The sequence below is a fragment of the Anopheles aquasalis genome, chromosome Y (assembly GCF_943734665.1).
Source record: "Anopheles aquasalis chromosome Y, idAnoAquaMG_Q_19, whole genome shotgun sequence".
In the NCBI taxonomy this organism is placed as follows: domain Eukaryota; kingdom Metazoa; phylum Arthropoda; class Insecta; order Diptera; family Culicidae; genus Anopheles; species Anopheles aquasalis.
The window spans coordinates 970,830-988,329 of record NC_064879.1 but is presented as its reverse complement, the minus strand read 5'-3'; the positions used below and the strand labels follow the sequence as shown (position 1 = coordinate 988,329).

General features: G+C 57.5%; 1 protein-coding gene across 3 annotated transcripts in view; it reads right to left on the bottom strand.

Annotated features, from left to right (window-relative positions):
• The window catches only part of LOC126579822 (mucin-17), a 35,973-nt gene that overhangs the window by 3,987 nt on the left and 14,486 nt on the right, over positions 1-17,500 (bottom strand). For 2 of the 3 annotated variants that reach the window (XM_050243458.1, XM_050243457.1), the window contains exons 3-6: positions 9,844-10,020; positions 5,604-5,995; positions 5,371-5,518; positions 1-5,270 (exon numbers count right to left, since the gene is read on the bottom strand). The exon at positions 1-5,270 is cut by the window's left edge and continues 2,312 nt beyond it. In XM_050243458.1, coding sequence (XP_050099415.1) covers positions 1-5,270; positions 5,371-5,518; positions 5,604-5,995; positions 9,844-9,946 — 5,913 coding nt within the window. In that variant the 5' untranslated portion in view covers positions 9,947-10,020. Of the gene's footprint in view, positions 5,271-5,370; positions 5,519-5,603; positions 5,996-9,843; positions 10,021-17,500 lie in introns of those variants that run through there. The other variant, XM_050243459.1, reaches the window with a different exon arrangement.

The window sequence follows — 17,500 nt, the reverse complement described above, 5'->3', positions numbered from 1 at the left end:
ATCAGCCTCGACCGCCGCAGGTTTCGTGGTCGTCACATCACCGCTGACGTCACTCTCGGGTTCGTCTTCATCGTGGTCGTCATCGGCGTGAGCAAACGGTACCTTGGTAACCGGAGCCGGTACCTCGACCGGTGCGACCGTTGTACGGGCCGGTGTCACCTCTTCATCTTCCACCACGTCAGTCTCGTCAGCCGCGGGTACCTTGCTGTCGTCGTCGGCATCGTCCTTTACGGTAGTCTGCTCCTCGTCTTGCCGCTTGTCCTGGCTGGTCGTCGTCGTTGTTGCGTCCGTTGCCCGGACCGTCGTCACGTCCTCACTCTGTTCCGGCTCCTCTGCTGGCGGTGTAGCGGTGATGATGTCCGACGCCGTCGTCTCATCATCGACCCTGACCGGTGCCTGACCATCGGACGGTTCCTGCACCTCCTCATCATCCTGCTGGGCCGTGCCGGAAACCGGAGCGGATGGTGCAACCGTCGTCGTCGTCGTTGTTGTCGTCTGCGTTTGCTCCTCGACCGCTGCCACCGTGGTCACGTCCTGGTCCGCGGACACCGGCACAACGGATTCACGGTCCGGTTCGTCCTGCTCGCTGCCCGGGACTCGGCTGGTAGTCAGTGGGAGTTCCTCCGAAACCGGATCCTGCTCCTGCACGAACGTTGGCTTGGTTGGCTTGGCGGTGTCGGTCGTGCTCGGTACCTTCTCATCATCTTCCTCCTCCTCCTCCTCCTGGTCCTGCTCCTTCGTGGGCGCTGGTGTCGTCGGTTCATGCGCTTCCTCCTCCGGAATGTCATCGTCCAACGGAACCGGGGCGGGTTTCGGTTTGCTGGTTGGTTTGGGTACCTCCACGCCCGGAGCCACCTCCTGCACGTCAGCCGCGATCTCGTTGCTTGCCACGTCATCTCCGTCATCCTGCTTGGCCGGTTGCTCCGGCACCGTAACGGTGGTGCCGGTGCTGGTCGTTGTCGGTACCGTTTCCGTGCTGGCCGGTGAGCTGGTCTGCTGCTCCTGCACCACCTCCTTGTCGCCGTCGTCGTCGTCGTGCTGCTGCTTCACCTGACTGTCGGACTCGATCGGACTGACCGTCGACTGCAGGGGCACAGCGTCCACCGTTGGCTTCACGATCGGTTCGTCCTCATCGGCGTAGTCGTCGACCGGGAAGTGGATGGTGTCGTCCTGCTCCGGCAGCCCACCAGCGATCGCGTTGATCAGATTATCGTCGTCGGTTTCCAGTACCGGTTGCCAGTCCGCTGGTTTCGGATCTGCCTGGACCGAATCTTCCTTCACGTCCTGCTCATCGTCGACCGGTGCAACCGGTGGTCGCACAACGGGCTTCTCCTTCGCGGGCTCCACCTTATCCTCTTCGCCACGGAACCCGATCGAACCGTCGGCCGGTGCGGTCGTCGTCGTCGTCGTTGGCGTGCTTGTGCTCACTTCCACCGTCACCGGAACCGTGGTCTTTTCCTGTTCCTTCTCCGCCTCCAGCCCTTCGTCGGCGTCGGCATCGTCCTGGTCGTCATCGCTCGCTGCGGTCGTTGCTGCCGGTTCGTTCTGCTGGCTGACCGGCTCCGGTGTGGTGCTCTCGTCGCGATCTACCTGCTGCTCGGTGGTGACGGGTGTTGGCTGTTCGGTTTTCTGCTCCGATGGTGCCACCGTCGTGATGTGCGGTTCACCGTGATCGAACTGTTGCTGCTCTTGGTCCTGCTCCTGCTCCTGCTCCTGCTCCTGCTCTTGGTCTACCACCGTCGTCATCGGGGCGACCGTGGTGACCGGCACCTTCTTCTTCGTATCGTGCACTGCTTCGTGCACCGTTGCCGCCGTTTCCGACTCCGTGCTGCTCTCGGTGAGCTCATCCTGTGCCTGGGCAACCGTTGCTGTTGTTGTTGTTACACTCGGTTGATCCTGCTCCACCTCCGGTTCCGGTACGATCTGGTTCGTCTGCTCGTCCTCTAGCGGGGCGCTCGGACGCTGTGTGGCCATCGGTTCCTCGGGCTCGTGCTTCGTCGCGCGTACCGTCGTCGGTTCCTGCTCTCCATCAGCCTTCTCCACCTCCTCCTCCTTCTCCTCCTGAGCCACTGTTGTCGCACGCGTGGTCACCGTTTCGTCCGGAACACCGGTGACCTTCACCTCTGGCACGTGTTCGGTTTGGCGTGCCGGTTCGGCTGTCGTCGACGCAGCATCCTGCTCCTCCTGCACCACCACAGGACTGCCAGTGGTCGGTACGGGTTTTTGTGCTCCGTCGTCCGTCGTCGGTTCCTCATCGGCGCTCACTGTGACGTCACCGAGCGGTACCGGGGTCGTCAGGTCCTGTGGCTGTTGGTCGGCTTCAGTCACCACCACCTTCTCCTCCTTCTCCTCCTCTTGCTCCTCCTGCTCCTTCACGTTGGTCTCAACAAGCTGAGGCTGCTTTTCGGTGGCAGTCGTCGGTTGCTGCTCATCGGTCTTCTGCGTGGTCGATTCATCCTGCTGCTCCGTGGCGGTCGTTGGTGTGCTCTTTTCCTCGTCCCTTTCCTCACCGTCACCGTGCGCCGGTTTCACCTCATTCTCCTCCTCCCGGATCGCTTCCGGTGTGGTCGACGAAATGGCCGCAGCGCCGATGGTCGATCCGGCCGTACTGAGGATGATCTCGTCGTCATCGTACTGTGCGGTCGTTTGCCGGTTGCCCCCGAAGTAGTTGATGTGCTGGTCGTGATCGAACGTGGGGCTCTGTGGCGGCCGCAGTGGCTTCAACACTTCATCGTCCACGTCCCAGCCGGCGGAATCACTTTCCGGTTGCTGCTGTTGCTGGTGTTCGTGCTCCGACGCATCACTATCCTCCTCCTCCTCCTCTGCCGTGGTAGCTGAGCTCGCTTCGGTCGAACTGGTCGAGACCGCATCACTTGCAGCACCACCACCACTGGACGTCTCATCGCTTTCCGTCGTCACATCGTTGGCGGCCGATGAATCTTCCTCCTTCTCCTCCTCCTCCTCCTGCTCATCAGTCTCGGCAGTTTCGTCCGCCACGGTCGTACTGGCGCTGGTGGTGGTGGTGGTGGTGGTGGGCTTCGGGCAGCTGTACCCCGCTGGGCAGCACTCACCGGGCAGGGTTGCCTTCGGTGTGCAGTCGGCGCTCGGTGCCGCCTCACACTGGACCATCTCGCAGTGGACGATGCTGTTGGTGCAGCGGCACGCCACCTGACACTTGCCGCTCGGTGGTACCGGTTCACCGTTACCGTACGTCGTACCCTCGATCAAACAGTCACCCTCACCGGGGATCGCCTCCGGGAACAGTCGATCTGGTTGCGTTTCATCCTGCTCCTGCTCCGCGTCCGCGTGTTGCTCGATCGGATCTTGAGCCCCTGGTGGTGCTCCGTGCTGCTCCTCCTCCTCCTCCTCCGCCCCAGCACCATCCAGCGGGATGACTGTGTTCATCTCAACCGGTTCATCTAGGTCGACGTGCGACACCGAGGCCTCGTCCTCCTTGCGATCCCCAAACTCGGGCGTACGGATCGTCGTCGTCGTCGTGGTGGTGGTGCTGATTGTCGACGAGGGTGTCGTTGCATCGTCATCCAGCACATGCGAGTCAACCTCCAGCGGTACGCTCGACACGATCTCGTCAGCCGGTGGTTCCAGCGTGGTGGTGGTGTCCGCCGTGACTGGCGACGAGGACGACGGTACCGGTGGGAGTTCCGTCACCACGACGGCCGGTGGTAGCTCCACAAAGTCGAGCTGCTCCTTGTCCGCCTTGTTCGCTGGCTCCTTCGGTCGGCTTTCCGTCGTTCCGGGCTGCCCGCTGATCGGTGCGTTCGTTGTCGTCTGCTCCTGCTCCTGCTCCTGCTCCTGCTCCTCGCTTTCGTCGCGCTCCGGTTGATGCTGCTCCGGTTTCACGTGCTGCTGCTGCTCCTGGTGCTGCTGATCGTCGATTTCATTTTCCTGATCATCGGCGACCGTCGCTACCGTCGTCACCTGTTCGCCGTCATCTTGCGTCTTGATGGTGGTGGTGGTGCTGACGTCATCCTTCGGTGGCTCATCGGTTTGCTCCGCTGCATCGTCAAACGAACCCTTCTGCGCCTCCGTCAACTCATCCTCGGCATCGAGCTCCGGTGCTGCGGTCGCTTCCTCCTGCACGTCGTTGCTCGCTGGTGCGGCAACCGTGGTCGTGAGTGAATCGTGACTCTCACCCGCCATCGGTTTCGTCGTCGTTTGCTGCTCCTCCTCCTCGTGCTCCTCGTGAGCGCTACCCACGATCTCATCCTGGTGCACTTCGGCGGGCTCTTCGACGATGCCATCCCGTTCCGGACTCTCCTGGGCGGTGCTGGGCGTCGTGGTCGGTGCTGCGTCCTCGGTCGGTACGGAGCGCACGGTTGTCGGGGTACGCTCTTCCTCACCCTCCTCATCATCTTCATGATCGTGAGCCGCCGCTGTTGGTGATGGTGCAGCCACCGTAGTAACACGGTCATCGTGTTCTTGCTGCTCCTGGTGTTGGTCATCGCTTTCCGGTGCTGCCAGCGTACGTTCCGTCGTGGTCAGATGGTCAGCTGCTGGTGCCGCTTCAGCGTCAGCTTCCTGCTTCTCGGTGCTCTGCTGTTCCTCCTCACCGGAATCATCATCGCCCTCATCATCTGTGGCGTGAGAGTCCTCGAACTGCGGCACAACGTGCTGCTGCTCTTCACCCTGATCCTGTTCGGACAGGTCGCTTTCGTCCTGCACCGGGCGCTTGGTGGTGACCGGTTCCGGTTCCTGTTCCCTGTCTTCTTCGTCCTCGAACGTTGGTCTCGCCGAGGTCGATTCCGTTGGCTTCTCGTCACCGGCGTCGTGTTCCGGCTTGACGTGCTGCTGCTGCTGTTCGTCCTCTTCCTCCTCGTCGGCGGTGCTGTCATCCTGCGTGGGTGCAACCGTGGTTGGCGGAAGACCAGCGGTCGTCGTCGTGGTCGTCGTCGTCGTCTGCTGATCAAGGGCACCACCATCACAGATGTACTTGTCCGGGCAGCACTGGCCGGCGGCCGGTGGCAGCGCGGTGCAGTTCTTGTTCTCGTTCTCCAGCGGTGTACCGCACTCCTGCACTGCGCACACAATCTTGCCACGCATGCAGTAACAGTGTTCGCACGGTTTGTCCGTCATGATCAGCGCACCCTCGGCGTACGTTTCCCCGTTGTGGACGCAGTCCGATGACGACGACGACGTCACGTCGTCGCCACTGGCCGGTGCCGGGGTCGTGGTAAGGATGAAACCGGGCGTCGGCCGCACCGTTGTCGTACTTTCGTCCTCCAACACGAGCGTCGTATCCTTGTCGTGATCTGTTGTGAGCAGCAGAGTGAGAGAGAGAGAGAGAGACAGTGACAGTGACATTCTGTTCAGTGCAACCGATCGGCGTGGGGTGCGGGGCTCAACACTTACCGCAATCGTATCGCACGGGACAGCAGACACCCTTGTTGTAGATCGGCTCGCAGCCATCGATGTGTAGCGTACACTCCTGCATCACGCACGTCGTCATGTTGCGGATACAGTAGCACAGTTCGCACGGTTTCTGCGGGTTCGATGGGACCTGAACGGGAGAGAGAGAGAGCGGTGTGCCCGAGCGAAGTCAAATGTGTGTCCTGCCGAGCGGCCCTGCCGACCTGCCACCTTACCTGTGCACCTTCCGGATAGTAGCGTCCATGGATCGAGCAGCCGTACTGGTCGAGGGCACCGAGCTGCGTGTCACCGGGGCCACCGAGTGCGGTCGAGTCCGCGGGGTTGGCCGTCGTCTGGTGGTCCACCAGTTGCACCTCCACCTCCGGGCAGGTGATGACCGGGCAGCACTGGTCCTCGCGCTTCTCGATCGTACAGTCCTGCCCGATGGCCTTGGTGAACGGGCACACGCGCAGGTAGCACATCAGCATGCGATCGTGGCACGTACAGTTCAGGCACGGTTCGTTCGTCATAATACGGTCACCCTCGCCGTAGTGGTTGTAGTTGTAGTAGCATCCGGTCGATTCGCCGTACGTTTCCAGCTCGGTCTGATCGCTCTCGTACATTGGGGCTGCGAACGTGCGCGTGCGAACGAGGGAGGAAGCGTTACATGATGAATGCAATATGATGTGTTTGGCGCCCGCCATCTGTCAATCTACTTCGTCCGTCAAACCCTCCCCTACACATAAGTCACACCCAAATCCCAACTCCAACGCCAACGCCAAGGCCCTGTGTGGTTTATGTTTTGGTGTCCGGATTCCGGAGCACTCGTGGCCCGTGCTGTTCCACCAAGGGCGTGATCCCCCAACCCCCGCTCTCTCTCTCTCTCTCTCTCTCTCTCTCTGCGCTCACTTGTGCTCGCTTCCTGGCTTCCCCGTCACTCTTGTCACCACCACTGCCACCGAACACAATGCAAGGTCTGGGCGCAAAAAAAAAAAAAAAAAAAAAAACCCGTGGTCTACCGGGGGGCGGCGAGGTCTTAGGCCTGCGAATGGCCTTGCCATTAAAAACGCGCTCATATTGCGCGCTGCACCGTCTGCACCAACGCCACCGTCATCCTTCACTTCGTGTGACCTGACCTCAGCGTCAACTCCACCCCCTCCCCCCCCCCCCCCACCCCTTCAAAAAAGGGGCACCTACGCGGAAGCACTGCACCGGATGAGTGGCAGCATGCCATGTTAAGGTTGTGTATTTCGTTGATTCGTCTACCTGTGGCACTCTCTCTCTCGCACTCTCTCGCACTCTTTAATTTTCTTTCTGTCTGTCACTCCCGTGTCGTTATCAAATGGACGAGTCTGGACGAGTGTGAGGCCGGCAGCCTCAATTCTCCCGGGAGGTCACGACCAAGATGGCGTTCCGTTTTCGTGTGAATCGAACACTACAGGGACCACGGGACACCAAGGGACCAAGGGTGCTGCGCTCCTCCCCGGGGGGGGGGGGGGGGGGAGATTGGCAGTTTCATTCAGTGTTTGATGTGGTGCGTGATTGGGGCGATTGTTTGGACCGGGAAGTGTCCAACTTGTGTCCAATAAATATTAATCCGCAAATCACATTACACAAGGGGGGGGGGGGGGGGCAAGGTCGCCTGATGTGACTTCCGGGAATGCCGCACGTCTCACAATCCGGGCACCCATATTGGCCCGGTATCCTTCTCAATCTCTTCTTTCCGCTTTCTTATTACTTCACTGTGGGGGGGGAGGGGTAGAGGAACTAATGAGGTAACCTGATCCACATGGGGCGACAACACCCCCGGACCTGGCTGGCGGAACCAGAAAAAAAGGCCGTGGCCGACAGCCGACAGCCGAGACTGTCAGCTGTCAGATCTTTAATTCATGAAACCCTTGGCCCTGAGAAAGAGAGAGAGAAAGAGAGCGAAAGAGAGTCCCTTTCCCTGCCATCCGGGGAGACTAATTGGAAGCCAAGCAACCAGCGCAACGCACACACACATACACGGAAGAACACACATTCCTTCCTTCCATTCTTTTCCACCCTCCTCTTCCTCGAATGCAATCTCGAAACCTCGCACGAGGGTGACGAAAAGTCCGACATTTTTCGGGTCCGACTCTAACGAGGTGCGAGAAAGGGGGATGGGTGGGTGTGGGTGTTCTCCATCCATCCATCCAGCCAATCGCATCCCCGCCCCCCGGCCCCCTCGCTCCCTCGGGTTTCTCCCTGTGGTCGTTTGCGGTCGGCGATGATTTATCTCGATAATGAACCTCGAGTCGCCTGCCGTCGTCTGTGTATAACCAGGGGAGGGTGGGGAGGCTGTGCAAGGTCCGGTGCAACGGTACCTTCTCACAAAACGGTGTACGGCGTCCCCAGCCCAGCCTAGAGCCAGCTAGCTGGCCGGTTCCCGGGATTTGCTGACGACATGAGTGTTGACCTAGAACTGCGTACTGCGACCGTTTCTGACTGTTTAGTTTTATTAATTTTTTTTTTATGAATATTATTCCGTTCGTAAGTATTGTGGCATGTTTTGCGATCGATCGAAACAAAACTGACAAAGATATTGATTTTTTTCAAAAGTCACACTCCCATGCATGACTGCAATGCAGTGCTCGCTACTTTTGAAGCGGTCAAAGCCCAAGGTTGACCGAAAATACGACCAAATAAACATGAAACATTTCTCGTTTTCTTATAGCATTTGCGAACAAATGTATAGGTAGATAGGTTTTCTACCAGCAAGTCTTCGAAATTGTGCCGGTATTGGTCCGAAATAAAAGACTTGCTCTTTTAAGCGACGAACCCGGGTTTTCAACTAAAAACATCTGCCAAAAAAAAAACAGAAAATTAGAAACTTGCACAAAAACTCAACGGGACTAGCTGGATAAACTGATAATCTCTCATAAGGATTGATTGCATATGCATAGTTCTAACGATCCAACTCGTGGCTACGTTGTGCACCAGAAATAGTACATTTTTGCAGCCACCGGCTTTCTAAAATGAATTCCTTATGTGAAGTTTTTAGCAAATCTTCTACCCATACTGCCACGCCAAATGTTCTTGCAAACTAGGCCTTTAATGTGGCATTCACATGCAGCTAATAAAATGGAATGGTTTCCACCGGAAAAATCGTCAAACATGAGTCATTTTTCGATCCGAATTATCCTAATCCCCTCCTGTGAGGCTTTTTTCGATCCGAATTATCCTAATCCCCTCCTGTGAGGCTCGCAGGCTCCAGCCAAAGACACCAGGGTCCCGGCCGGCTCGGAAAATGCAGGAGAAGATGCCGGCCAAACAACATGTAAACACACCACGGCGTGGTACGAGCAGGGACGTGGCCCTCTTTATGAGCTAATCTATATGAACGATTACGGGGCGAATCCGGGCACCGTCGACCTAGTGCTAGTCGACTCCCGCGTGTCGACGTGTGTTTCGCTTAATTAACAATAGACACCAAAGTGCCCTAGGAGCACGGCGTACTGCAGCGTACAGCGCTCCCTCGAAAGCGTCCCTTAAGTGCCACATCCAGGGGTTTTCCTTGCGGCCATCGTTACGGCCCCCCTGCGGGACGTTGCGGGGACCGCCACTGGTGCGTGGCGAAGATGAAGATGCGATAATTTTAATTGACTTTGGGATTTGGCCAAACTGTCATTTGCCTTGCCTGCCTCCCGTCGCATCGCAAGGTTGCGCGCTTTTGGTTGAGAGACACTAGGCGGGCCCCGCTATTTGTCATTGCGGATCATGTCAGCTGCAGTGGCAGGGCCGTAAAGCTGCCGGAGGAGAACAAGAACAAGCAGAAGAAGAAGGAGAAGCAGTGGTTCGGTGCGCGCGCGCGCCCGCGCGTTTGTGTGCGGGGGATGATTATTCGGCAGTTTTGTCTGTCTACCGACGTCGTCGTCGTCGTCTGCTGTGGCAAGTACATTTGTCACCTTTCGCTGTACAGCGAGGAAACTGCTGGGGTGCGTGCGTACGTGCACAGAAACACACATACATGCTCCAGCGAACGGCTTTCTCCTTCTTCCTCCGCCATTAGCGTCGTTCTGCAGTTTCCCGTTCCCGTTCGAACCGGCCTAGCCTAACCCTTGGGAAAGAACGGAGTCTGTGTTGGGCTGTGCGTGAGATGAAAGGTGGATTGGGGTTCGTTGTCATCGACGATGACGACGACGACGACGACCGAGGGACCGAGCGAGCGGGACTCAGTGTGTAGTACCGTTAGGAAAACAACCACCATCAACTCTGTGTGTCATCCTCTTGGCCGCACGTCATTTCTAGCGGCGATCCACCAAATCCTACTTCATCCATCAGTGTGAAGTTTTTGGAAGGGGTGAGGGGGGGGGGAGGAGGGCGATTGACCGAGAGCAGGCCTCGACACAGACGGGCAGACGTCACAGAGGGACGTAAACCTTCGGGAACCTCGTGACATCGCGTCCGCTAATAACGTTCGGATAGATACGGCACTACGGTGTGGGCACTTACCTCCGTTGGTGACCGGAATTGCCACCGTCATTGCCAGGGCCAGCACGAGGAGTGCCATCGTGCCGATGTCGAGCCCGGACAGGCTCGAACTCCTGATAATCATCTTGGATTCACCGTCCACCGCCAGCTAGCTGCTGCTCGCTTCGCCTCGCTGTCGAAGACTCGCTGTTTGTCGAGCTGTTCAGAAGAAAAAGGAAGAGAGAGAGAGAGAAAAAAAGGAAGTGTGGTTAGTGGCTGTAGCTTTCTAGGGTATCGAGAATGGGAAAGAATAGGAATACTAGTGAAGTGCACTGCAAGAGAGTGCGTGACCAATCTGTCAATCGGCACTGGGTTGGTTATATTGGTGAGAACAACACTTGAGAAAGAGAGAAAGAGAGAGAGAGAGAGAGAGAGAGAGAGAGAGAGAGAGAGAGAGAAGCACTTCCGGAGCCTGGCTTCGTTCCCATGGTCAAGATCATCCTGCCCCGCCAGGCGGCCCTCCAATTAGCTATCTAAAGGCTAGGTTGCTGCAGAGTGTGTGCTTGGCCCATGATATGATAGCAGGTATTCCCGGCTAGTGCCCCGGAGCGGGTTGCACTAGCTAGGTATTACTTCATTATGCTAATAGGCAGCGTCTCCGGTTCTCCCGGGATCGGGATCGATGCGTGGTTGTGGTGCACTAGGTGGCCAACACCAGCAGAAGCAGCAGCAGCAGCAGCAGCATCAGGCTGCCCCGGGGGTGATTATGTTGAACAACATCAGGCCACGTCGATGACGCCATCTCATGCCTCATCTACCCTACTACTTCTTCTGCTTCTTCTTCTCCTCCTCCTCCTTCTCCTTTACTTTGATTCCATTTCCCACCTGCTGCCTGGCCTGGCGTGAAGGTGATTAAGTCGAGCAGCAGCAGCAGCACCGAACGCCCCGCAGGTAAACCAAGGCAGACGCTACAGATGTTCCGTCGTCGTGGCAATGGGCTAGCGCTGGGATGGGATGGGAACCGAAGGCAGAAGGAAGAAGAAGCAGAAGAGACTGGATAATCATCGCCTTTGCGTCTGCGCCAACGAGATATTCGCTGTGGCCATCACAGATTGCCGCGAATGCCGTTAGATGGCTGTGGGCAAACTGGAGTTCCTCCTTCCCACCCACCCGGCCCAAGGGTCTGCTCCCGGTCCAGTTTAGCTGGCTAGGCCCGCGTGGACAGCGCGTCAGTACTGCTGCTTCCACATGTGCGAAATGCTGGCCGAGCCCGGGGAGGAACATAACATAACAAACTGGCCCACCGGCAGCAGCCCCCTGACCGATGATGGCCACCGATTGCAACGGTAACTAAATACTCTAATTTAACGGCACTTTCGCAGCTCTCGAACAGGCATTACTACTACTACTACTACTACTACTCCTACTGCTGCTGCTGCTGCTGGACATGTCGTGTGGACACGTTCTACGTTCCAGTACACACTCCAGTAGGGAACCGCTTGGAGGAATGCTTGGTACCACCGGACCCTCTCCTCCTCCTCCTCCTTCTCCTTCTCCTCTTGTTTGTTGTTGATCGCGTTTCTCGTTTCACAGCCACAGCACCACTCTCTTTTCGTTCCGTTTTTCTCACTGGCTTCGGACCGAAATCCCGCACCGGATCCGGAGCAATCCGCAACCGAATCAGTAACGCCAAGCCACGGGCAGCCCCAGGCCGACATTGGATTGGTCTTTGTACTTGATCGGTTCGGTTTTGCGTCGGACGTTCGCCACGGAACGTCGATGACCTGATCCCTAACCTTAACAATCAATCAGCGCAGGTACCATTAGGTCAACCACGTCGTGTCCACGTCCGTCCGTCCGTCCGTGTGGATGTGTGACGGAAGCCAACGACCGCTACCCGGTGTTGTTGGTGCGCGTCAGACTTGTACCTGTGTGCTCCTCCCCTTGAGGTCCCCGTTGGAGCCTGCAGACTCGGTGACAGGCAGATCAGTCAGATTTAATAAAAAAAAAACCCACCCAAAAAAAAAAAAAACACTCGCACGCACGCACCAAAAACAAAAAAAAACAAAACCAAAACGTGGTGGTTCGGCTCGGCGGTACACTGGTACGTGTGCCGTGTGCTCGGTTGCCGGCTGCGGCTACGGCGCTTAAGTGGCAATATCCGCAGGATGATGATGTACCACCTCGTTAAGGTGATGCTGCGGTTCTGCGGGTCTTTCGCATCGACGCGACGCAGATTCGTGTGCGCGAGCTGGCCGGTGGTCTGGTGGTCGATGTGTGTGCGTTTGTTTTTTTTCGCCAGAGGACAAATGGGGCCCCGAAGCAACACACCGGAGCGGGCGTCTACGTGTGGTGAGATATTAACGGTGATCCACCGTGTCCGCGGTTTCCTCCAACTCTAGGCTTGCCTGCCGGACTGCCTCTTCCTTCACAATTCCACTAATTCTCGTCTTCTCTTATACTTCTCCCGCCACTCTGCTTCTGCCATCTGCCTGCCTTAATGGGGGGGGGGGGGGGGGGGGGGGAGGGGGCCCACTTGGAATCGGTGCGCAATTGCGAGCGAGCGAACGCGCGCGCGGTCAGCTCAGCTCAGTGAGATCGATTAGGCATCCGGCATCGCGATTGCTTCCTCATTTGAGACGAAGACGAAGAAGGGTTTTATGGGCCCCCCCTCTCCAATGGGCTGCCCTGCTGCTGGGCTCTAAGAGACAGTTCTGCGGTTCTTAATTTACGCATCGTAACCCGAGGGGTGGAGGGGGCCCGGCCTAATTACGGTTTCCACTCGACAGTGTGCAGTATGTGTAAGTGTGTATAATTGAGACTCCGTCCTCCTCGTCATCTTAATTCGATCATCAGATCACCAGCAATATACAACGAACGAACGAACGAACGAACGAACGAAGCAGCAGCAGCAGAAGTGGGAAAGAAGGGCCGAGAGTCGTGGTTCGCGGTTTGGCATTTTCCATTTTTAATCATTTTCCCACAAGTAGTGTCTCACCACCTTCAACACTGTGGGCTACCAGTGGCTGGTGGTGGTGGTGGTGGTGGTGGTGAAAAGACAAAAGAACGAAGCCAGCAGCCAGCGCGTTCATCGCAAGGGCCATACAGACCGAGAAGCGACCGAGAGTTCGATTCGGTGTCCATCAGGCTACCGTGGAGGATGATGATCTGATCTCTCTCTCTCTATCTCCTCTTCTCTCTTTCTCTCTCTCTCTTTTCTCCCTCAGAGGAAAGGCGCTTGCTTTCTGTCGATCCAGCACAATGCAGCGCGCTCACTGTCTGTTAAAAATAAACATCCCTTACGTTCATCCCCCCTCCCTCCACCCGAGAGCAGCCTAACGACGACGTTCCGAAGGTCGCGAACCGCCACCCGTGCCGAGGCCTCATCCGTGCCTCATCACGTAATCGGAACTTAAAAATGGAACGCCACCAACGCCGGGCACGGGTTGGCTCAACGTGCAAAACGTGTGGACCCCCCGGCCCCGCGGGGCGAAGCGGGCGTGAGCAGACACTTGACACAACGGCGACCGGCCGCAACAGCAACCACAGAGAGAGAGAGAGAGAGAGAGAGAGCGAGAGCAGATTGAAGCGCGTCATTCCTTCCGGCGGTGGCAGCAGAAGATACGACTTAAGTGCTCCATCCCCTGGGCCGGTGGCGGCCTCCCTTCTCCAAGAGGATATCCAAAGTCAAGGCCTTTCCGGAGGCATCACTCTGGTTTTTGGGGGGGTGGGGGGGCCGCACACAGGGCCACCCAGGAGGAGCAGGTGAAGCCATACCAACAAGCGCCAGAACCACGCGCTGTCAGAACTCTCTCTCTCTCTCTCTCTCTCTCTCTCTCTCTGTGGCTCTGTGAAGGGGTGCTTATGTGAGTGTTTTTTTTTGCTGTTGTTGGAACAGCATCAGCAGCATGATGCTCAAAGTTCCCGAGCACTCGGAGGGAATTCGGTTCATTAGCGGCTAGCGGCGATGCGTAGGCGTCGAGTGGTGCGAGTGCCCTGGAACGCACTTGGGCCCCCTCCCGGGGGTGGGGTGGGGGTGGCGGGAGGCTAGAAATGCAGAACCGTATCCGAACACCGCACAAAATGTTTGTACGGACGGTCTGCACTCCCATCCCGGCTGGTGCCGGGAGGAAAGGTGCCAAATCCTGGTGCACTTTACCGCAGGTTGCAACTTTTGCTACTGGTGCCAGCTGACCAGGCACTGGCACCGCCGGACAACCGCCGCAACACACGCAATGTCGCTCGTCGAGCCTCGTTTAGCATTCCGGGCACAGCGGAGCGTCTGCTGAGCGGGCACCTGCCGCACCGCATTGGCATTCCACCGTTGTGGCCGTTGACGATAACTACTCCGGTATTCCGTGCGCGTCACACACTCCGTGCGCGCATTTTCTCCGTTCCGGCACATCATTCTAATCATCATGCGCGCGCGCCCGCGCTAGTGTAGGTGTGCATGTGTGGGTGGTGTCACCGAAAGGACTGGCCGGCCGGGAGAGCAAATGGGAGAGAAAGTCGCTCCCACCGGACCCGGCTGGCTGGCCTTAAAAGCGAAATTCTCGTACCCCTGGTGGCTCCTCCGTGAGCGCGAGAAGGGATGAGGGAGGCCCAATTCCAGTGGGCCAAGGTGAAGCTGCAGTGGCAGCAGCAGCAGCAGCAGCAGCAGCAGGAGGGTGCTGGTCTTCGATTTGTTTCATTTCGAATACCATCCACCCAGTGCGGGAACGTGATCAGAATAGTGCGATTGCGTTGTTTTTTTTTTTTTAGGTTAAGGCGCGGGGCTCCTTCTTCTTCTTCTTCTTCGTCGGGGCGGAGAAGCGACCGACAAGCGTGCGAACGGGCGCACGATCCGATCGGTCGCATTTGCCATTTTCTGCCCCGGTGTGTTTGTGTGTATTCCTTTTTCGCGCTCCTCTCGTGCACATTCCAAACTCCCCCGAGAGGCACTTCTGTTCGTCGCTTCCCCAAAAAAAAAAAAAACAGAAAAAATGGAAATGCGCGCAAACGCGTTCTCGGCATGTGTGCGCGGGTTCGATCGATTGCGAGTCCCCGATTCCTCGGCCCCGCGATATACCACACCCCAACAACCCCCCACTCTCGCCACCCAGCACACAAAATATGAATATGAATGCGCTTGCAGGCCGGGTTTGGTAGCCAGGAGCCGGTATTCCTTGGACTTTCCAACCGGTCCATGGCACCACCGCTGGTACGCTGACTCTGTGCCCGCGGTTCCCGGGAGTTGAGATCCCTCTACGCTTCCGTCTACTGCCCCCCCCCAGCGGTGGGATTCACATTCCGGGGTTTGCATTCAGGTAAATCGCGCTGATGACGTCATGTGTCCACCAACAACCTCCCACACCTGACACAGATTGCCTGACTGGCTGGCTGGCTGGCTGACTGGCATGCTATCATCTCCTCGAGCAGCAGCAACAGCAGCAGCAGCATTAGCATCGATTACACTCCCCGAGATTCACGAGAGCAGAAGAAGAATGGCCACCGGCTGAGGGTGGCAGGGTGACGTGGGGGAAGGTGTTGATTGGAGCGAGCATCGTATTTTTGCGTGGGAATAGGAATCGCGGACCGTGACCGGACCGTGGTGCTGGTGGGCACTACGACGCCAGCGATTGCCAGCGCGGCAATCATCTAATCATCCGCCGCCGTCGCCGTCGCCGTCGCGATGACACACAAACACACACATACACGTTCAAGATCGTAACCTTTCTGGCCCTGCGGGGTCTGGCCATGGTAATGGGACGTAATGCTGACCAGACGGAAAAAGGGGCCACGATGGCCAGGGCCTCTTATTTTTTTTTTTCTTTTCCTTCCCGGTCTTTAGGGCTGCCCCTTCAACCCTTTCCCCCCCCCCCCCCGGCGGGTCTGTCTATGTCGGGCCGGAACTAGTCGAGGTGCGTGGGTGTTTTGATTCGGAAGTAGTTGAAAGTGTCGCGCGTCTGTCGAGCGCGACCATCAAGTCTAGTAGTGGGTCCCCTGTATGTGCTTGTGGATCCGCGTGTCCCTGGCCCCCCACAAAGACTGGCGAGCGAGCGAACGAGAAGCTTTAATTGAAGTCCCAAGTCCAGGAGTCCATGGCTCCGGACTACTAGAGCTACTGCTCCACACACTTGCCCCTCCCATCTGCCCATCTTTTATCTGCATCGTCAGCAGCAGCAGCAGCATCATCGTTTCGGTAGCCGATATCAGTTGCCGTTACACACGCGTGCGCTCACTTGTGCGCCAAGTGTGCTCCACAGATGATACTCTTGCTGCTGCTGCTGCTGCTGCTGCTGCTGCTGATGACCTAAATTATGGTCATCACCGGTCCAGCCCGGCCCGGCCCGGCCTGCTGCATGATGATGATGATGATGTGGTGTGGTGCTTAGCGAAGTGGCCACTCGGGTCACGACTTGCGGCATGCCGGCCGAACGGGGTAAGCGTCTCGAAACACGCCACGCCACACGGTTCCCTCCGGGAGACAAACGAAAGACCGGACAGAGGACCGGAGAGAGAGAGAGAGAGAGAGAGAGAGAGAGAGAGAGAGAGAGAGAGAGTGTTGGCCGCGACCAAATTCACCGTCATAGACACACACCATGCCATTCCGCAACCCGCCGCTGGATTGCGCCCCGCCAATGATTTGCATAAAACCCGCCCCGCCCCGCTCCGCCCCAACCGGAGTTCCCGGTAGTTGTTGTCTGTCCCGCGGGTGGCGGGGGAACTGCTACTGCTCCCGTTTTTTTCCCGCGTGTTGTCGCCAAGCTGATTTGAGGTTAATTTGCCCCCCCCTCCCCACCCCCACTACCCGCCCCCTGTCGGACTACTGGTCAGTCGGAGTGCGGAGATAATGAATTCCCGTGGGGGCCTGGAGTGGACGTAACGGAATTTTTCGGGATTTTCCGGCGCAAGTCGATGGACTGATACGGGGCAACCCCGGCGGCGCGTCGTCCAAAAAGTGCTCTCTCTCTCTCTCTCTCTCTCTCTCTTGCGTTCTTCCCTCTTGCGTCTAATGCTACGTTTTATGCTCGGTCTGTTCCGCCCGGAACCCGGAACGAAATTGTGCCGCTTCTAGCTGGCACTCTAGGGGTTGGGGGGATGCTTGAGGGGATGAAATTGATTTTTATAGAGGAATGCCAGGGGAGGCTGGGTTGCCGTTGACCAAAACGATAGCCAAGCAAGACGACGAGAGGCGAGGGACGAGAAGAGAAAAGCGTTTGTCTTCGCGGCTGATGGCAGAACGGATAAGCGGGATGCGCCATGCGTGTGTGCCTGTTCTAGAAAATTAGGTCAGCCATTTCGTTCAAGCCAAGAGCTAACGGCGCTGCGGCGCCTGGGGGAGAGAAGGCCGCTAGTAGCTGCTAGCTGGTAAAAGAGAGAGAGAGAGAGAGTTCTGCGGCCGGGTGGGGTGCGTGCGTGCATATTTCATACGACCCAAACGCAAGTTCGAGTTCCCAAGGATCCCGAAGCTCCAAACTCCAGTTCCAAGGCATACTCCCCCGGGGGGGGGAAGCAGAGATTGCGTACGTGTGTGTTGAGGAAGCTCTGGATGGGGCCAACACCAACCAGCAGCTGACCACCAGACGCGCTGCGCTGTGGACGTGGACAAAATGAAACCAAAAAAAATAAAAAGGAAACGATGTCGGCCGCTCCGGCACTACATCAAATCGAAATGAAAAGGTTTTTGAGGCTAGGGCGAGTTTGCTCGAACCACTTT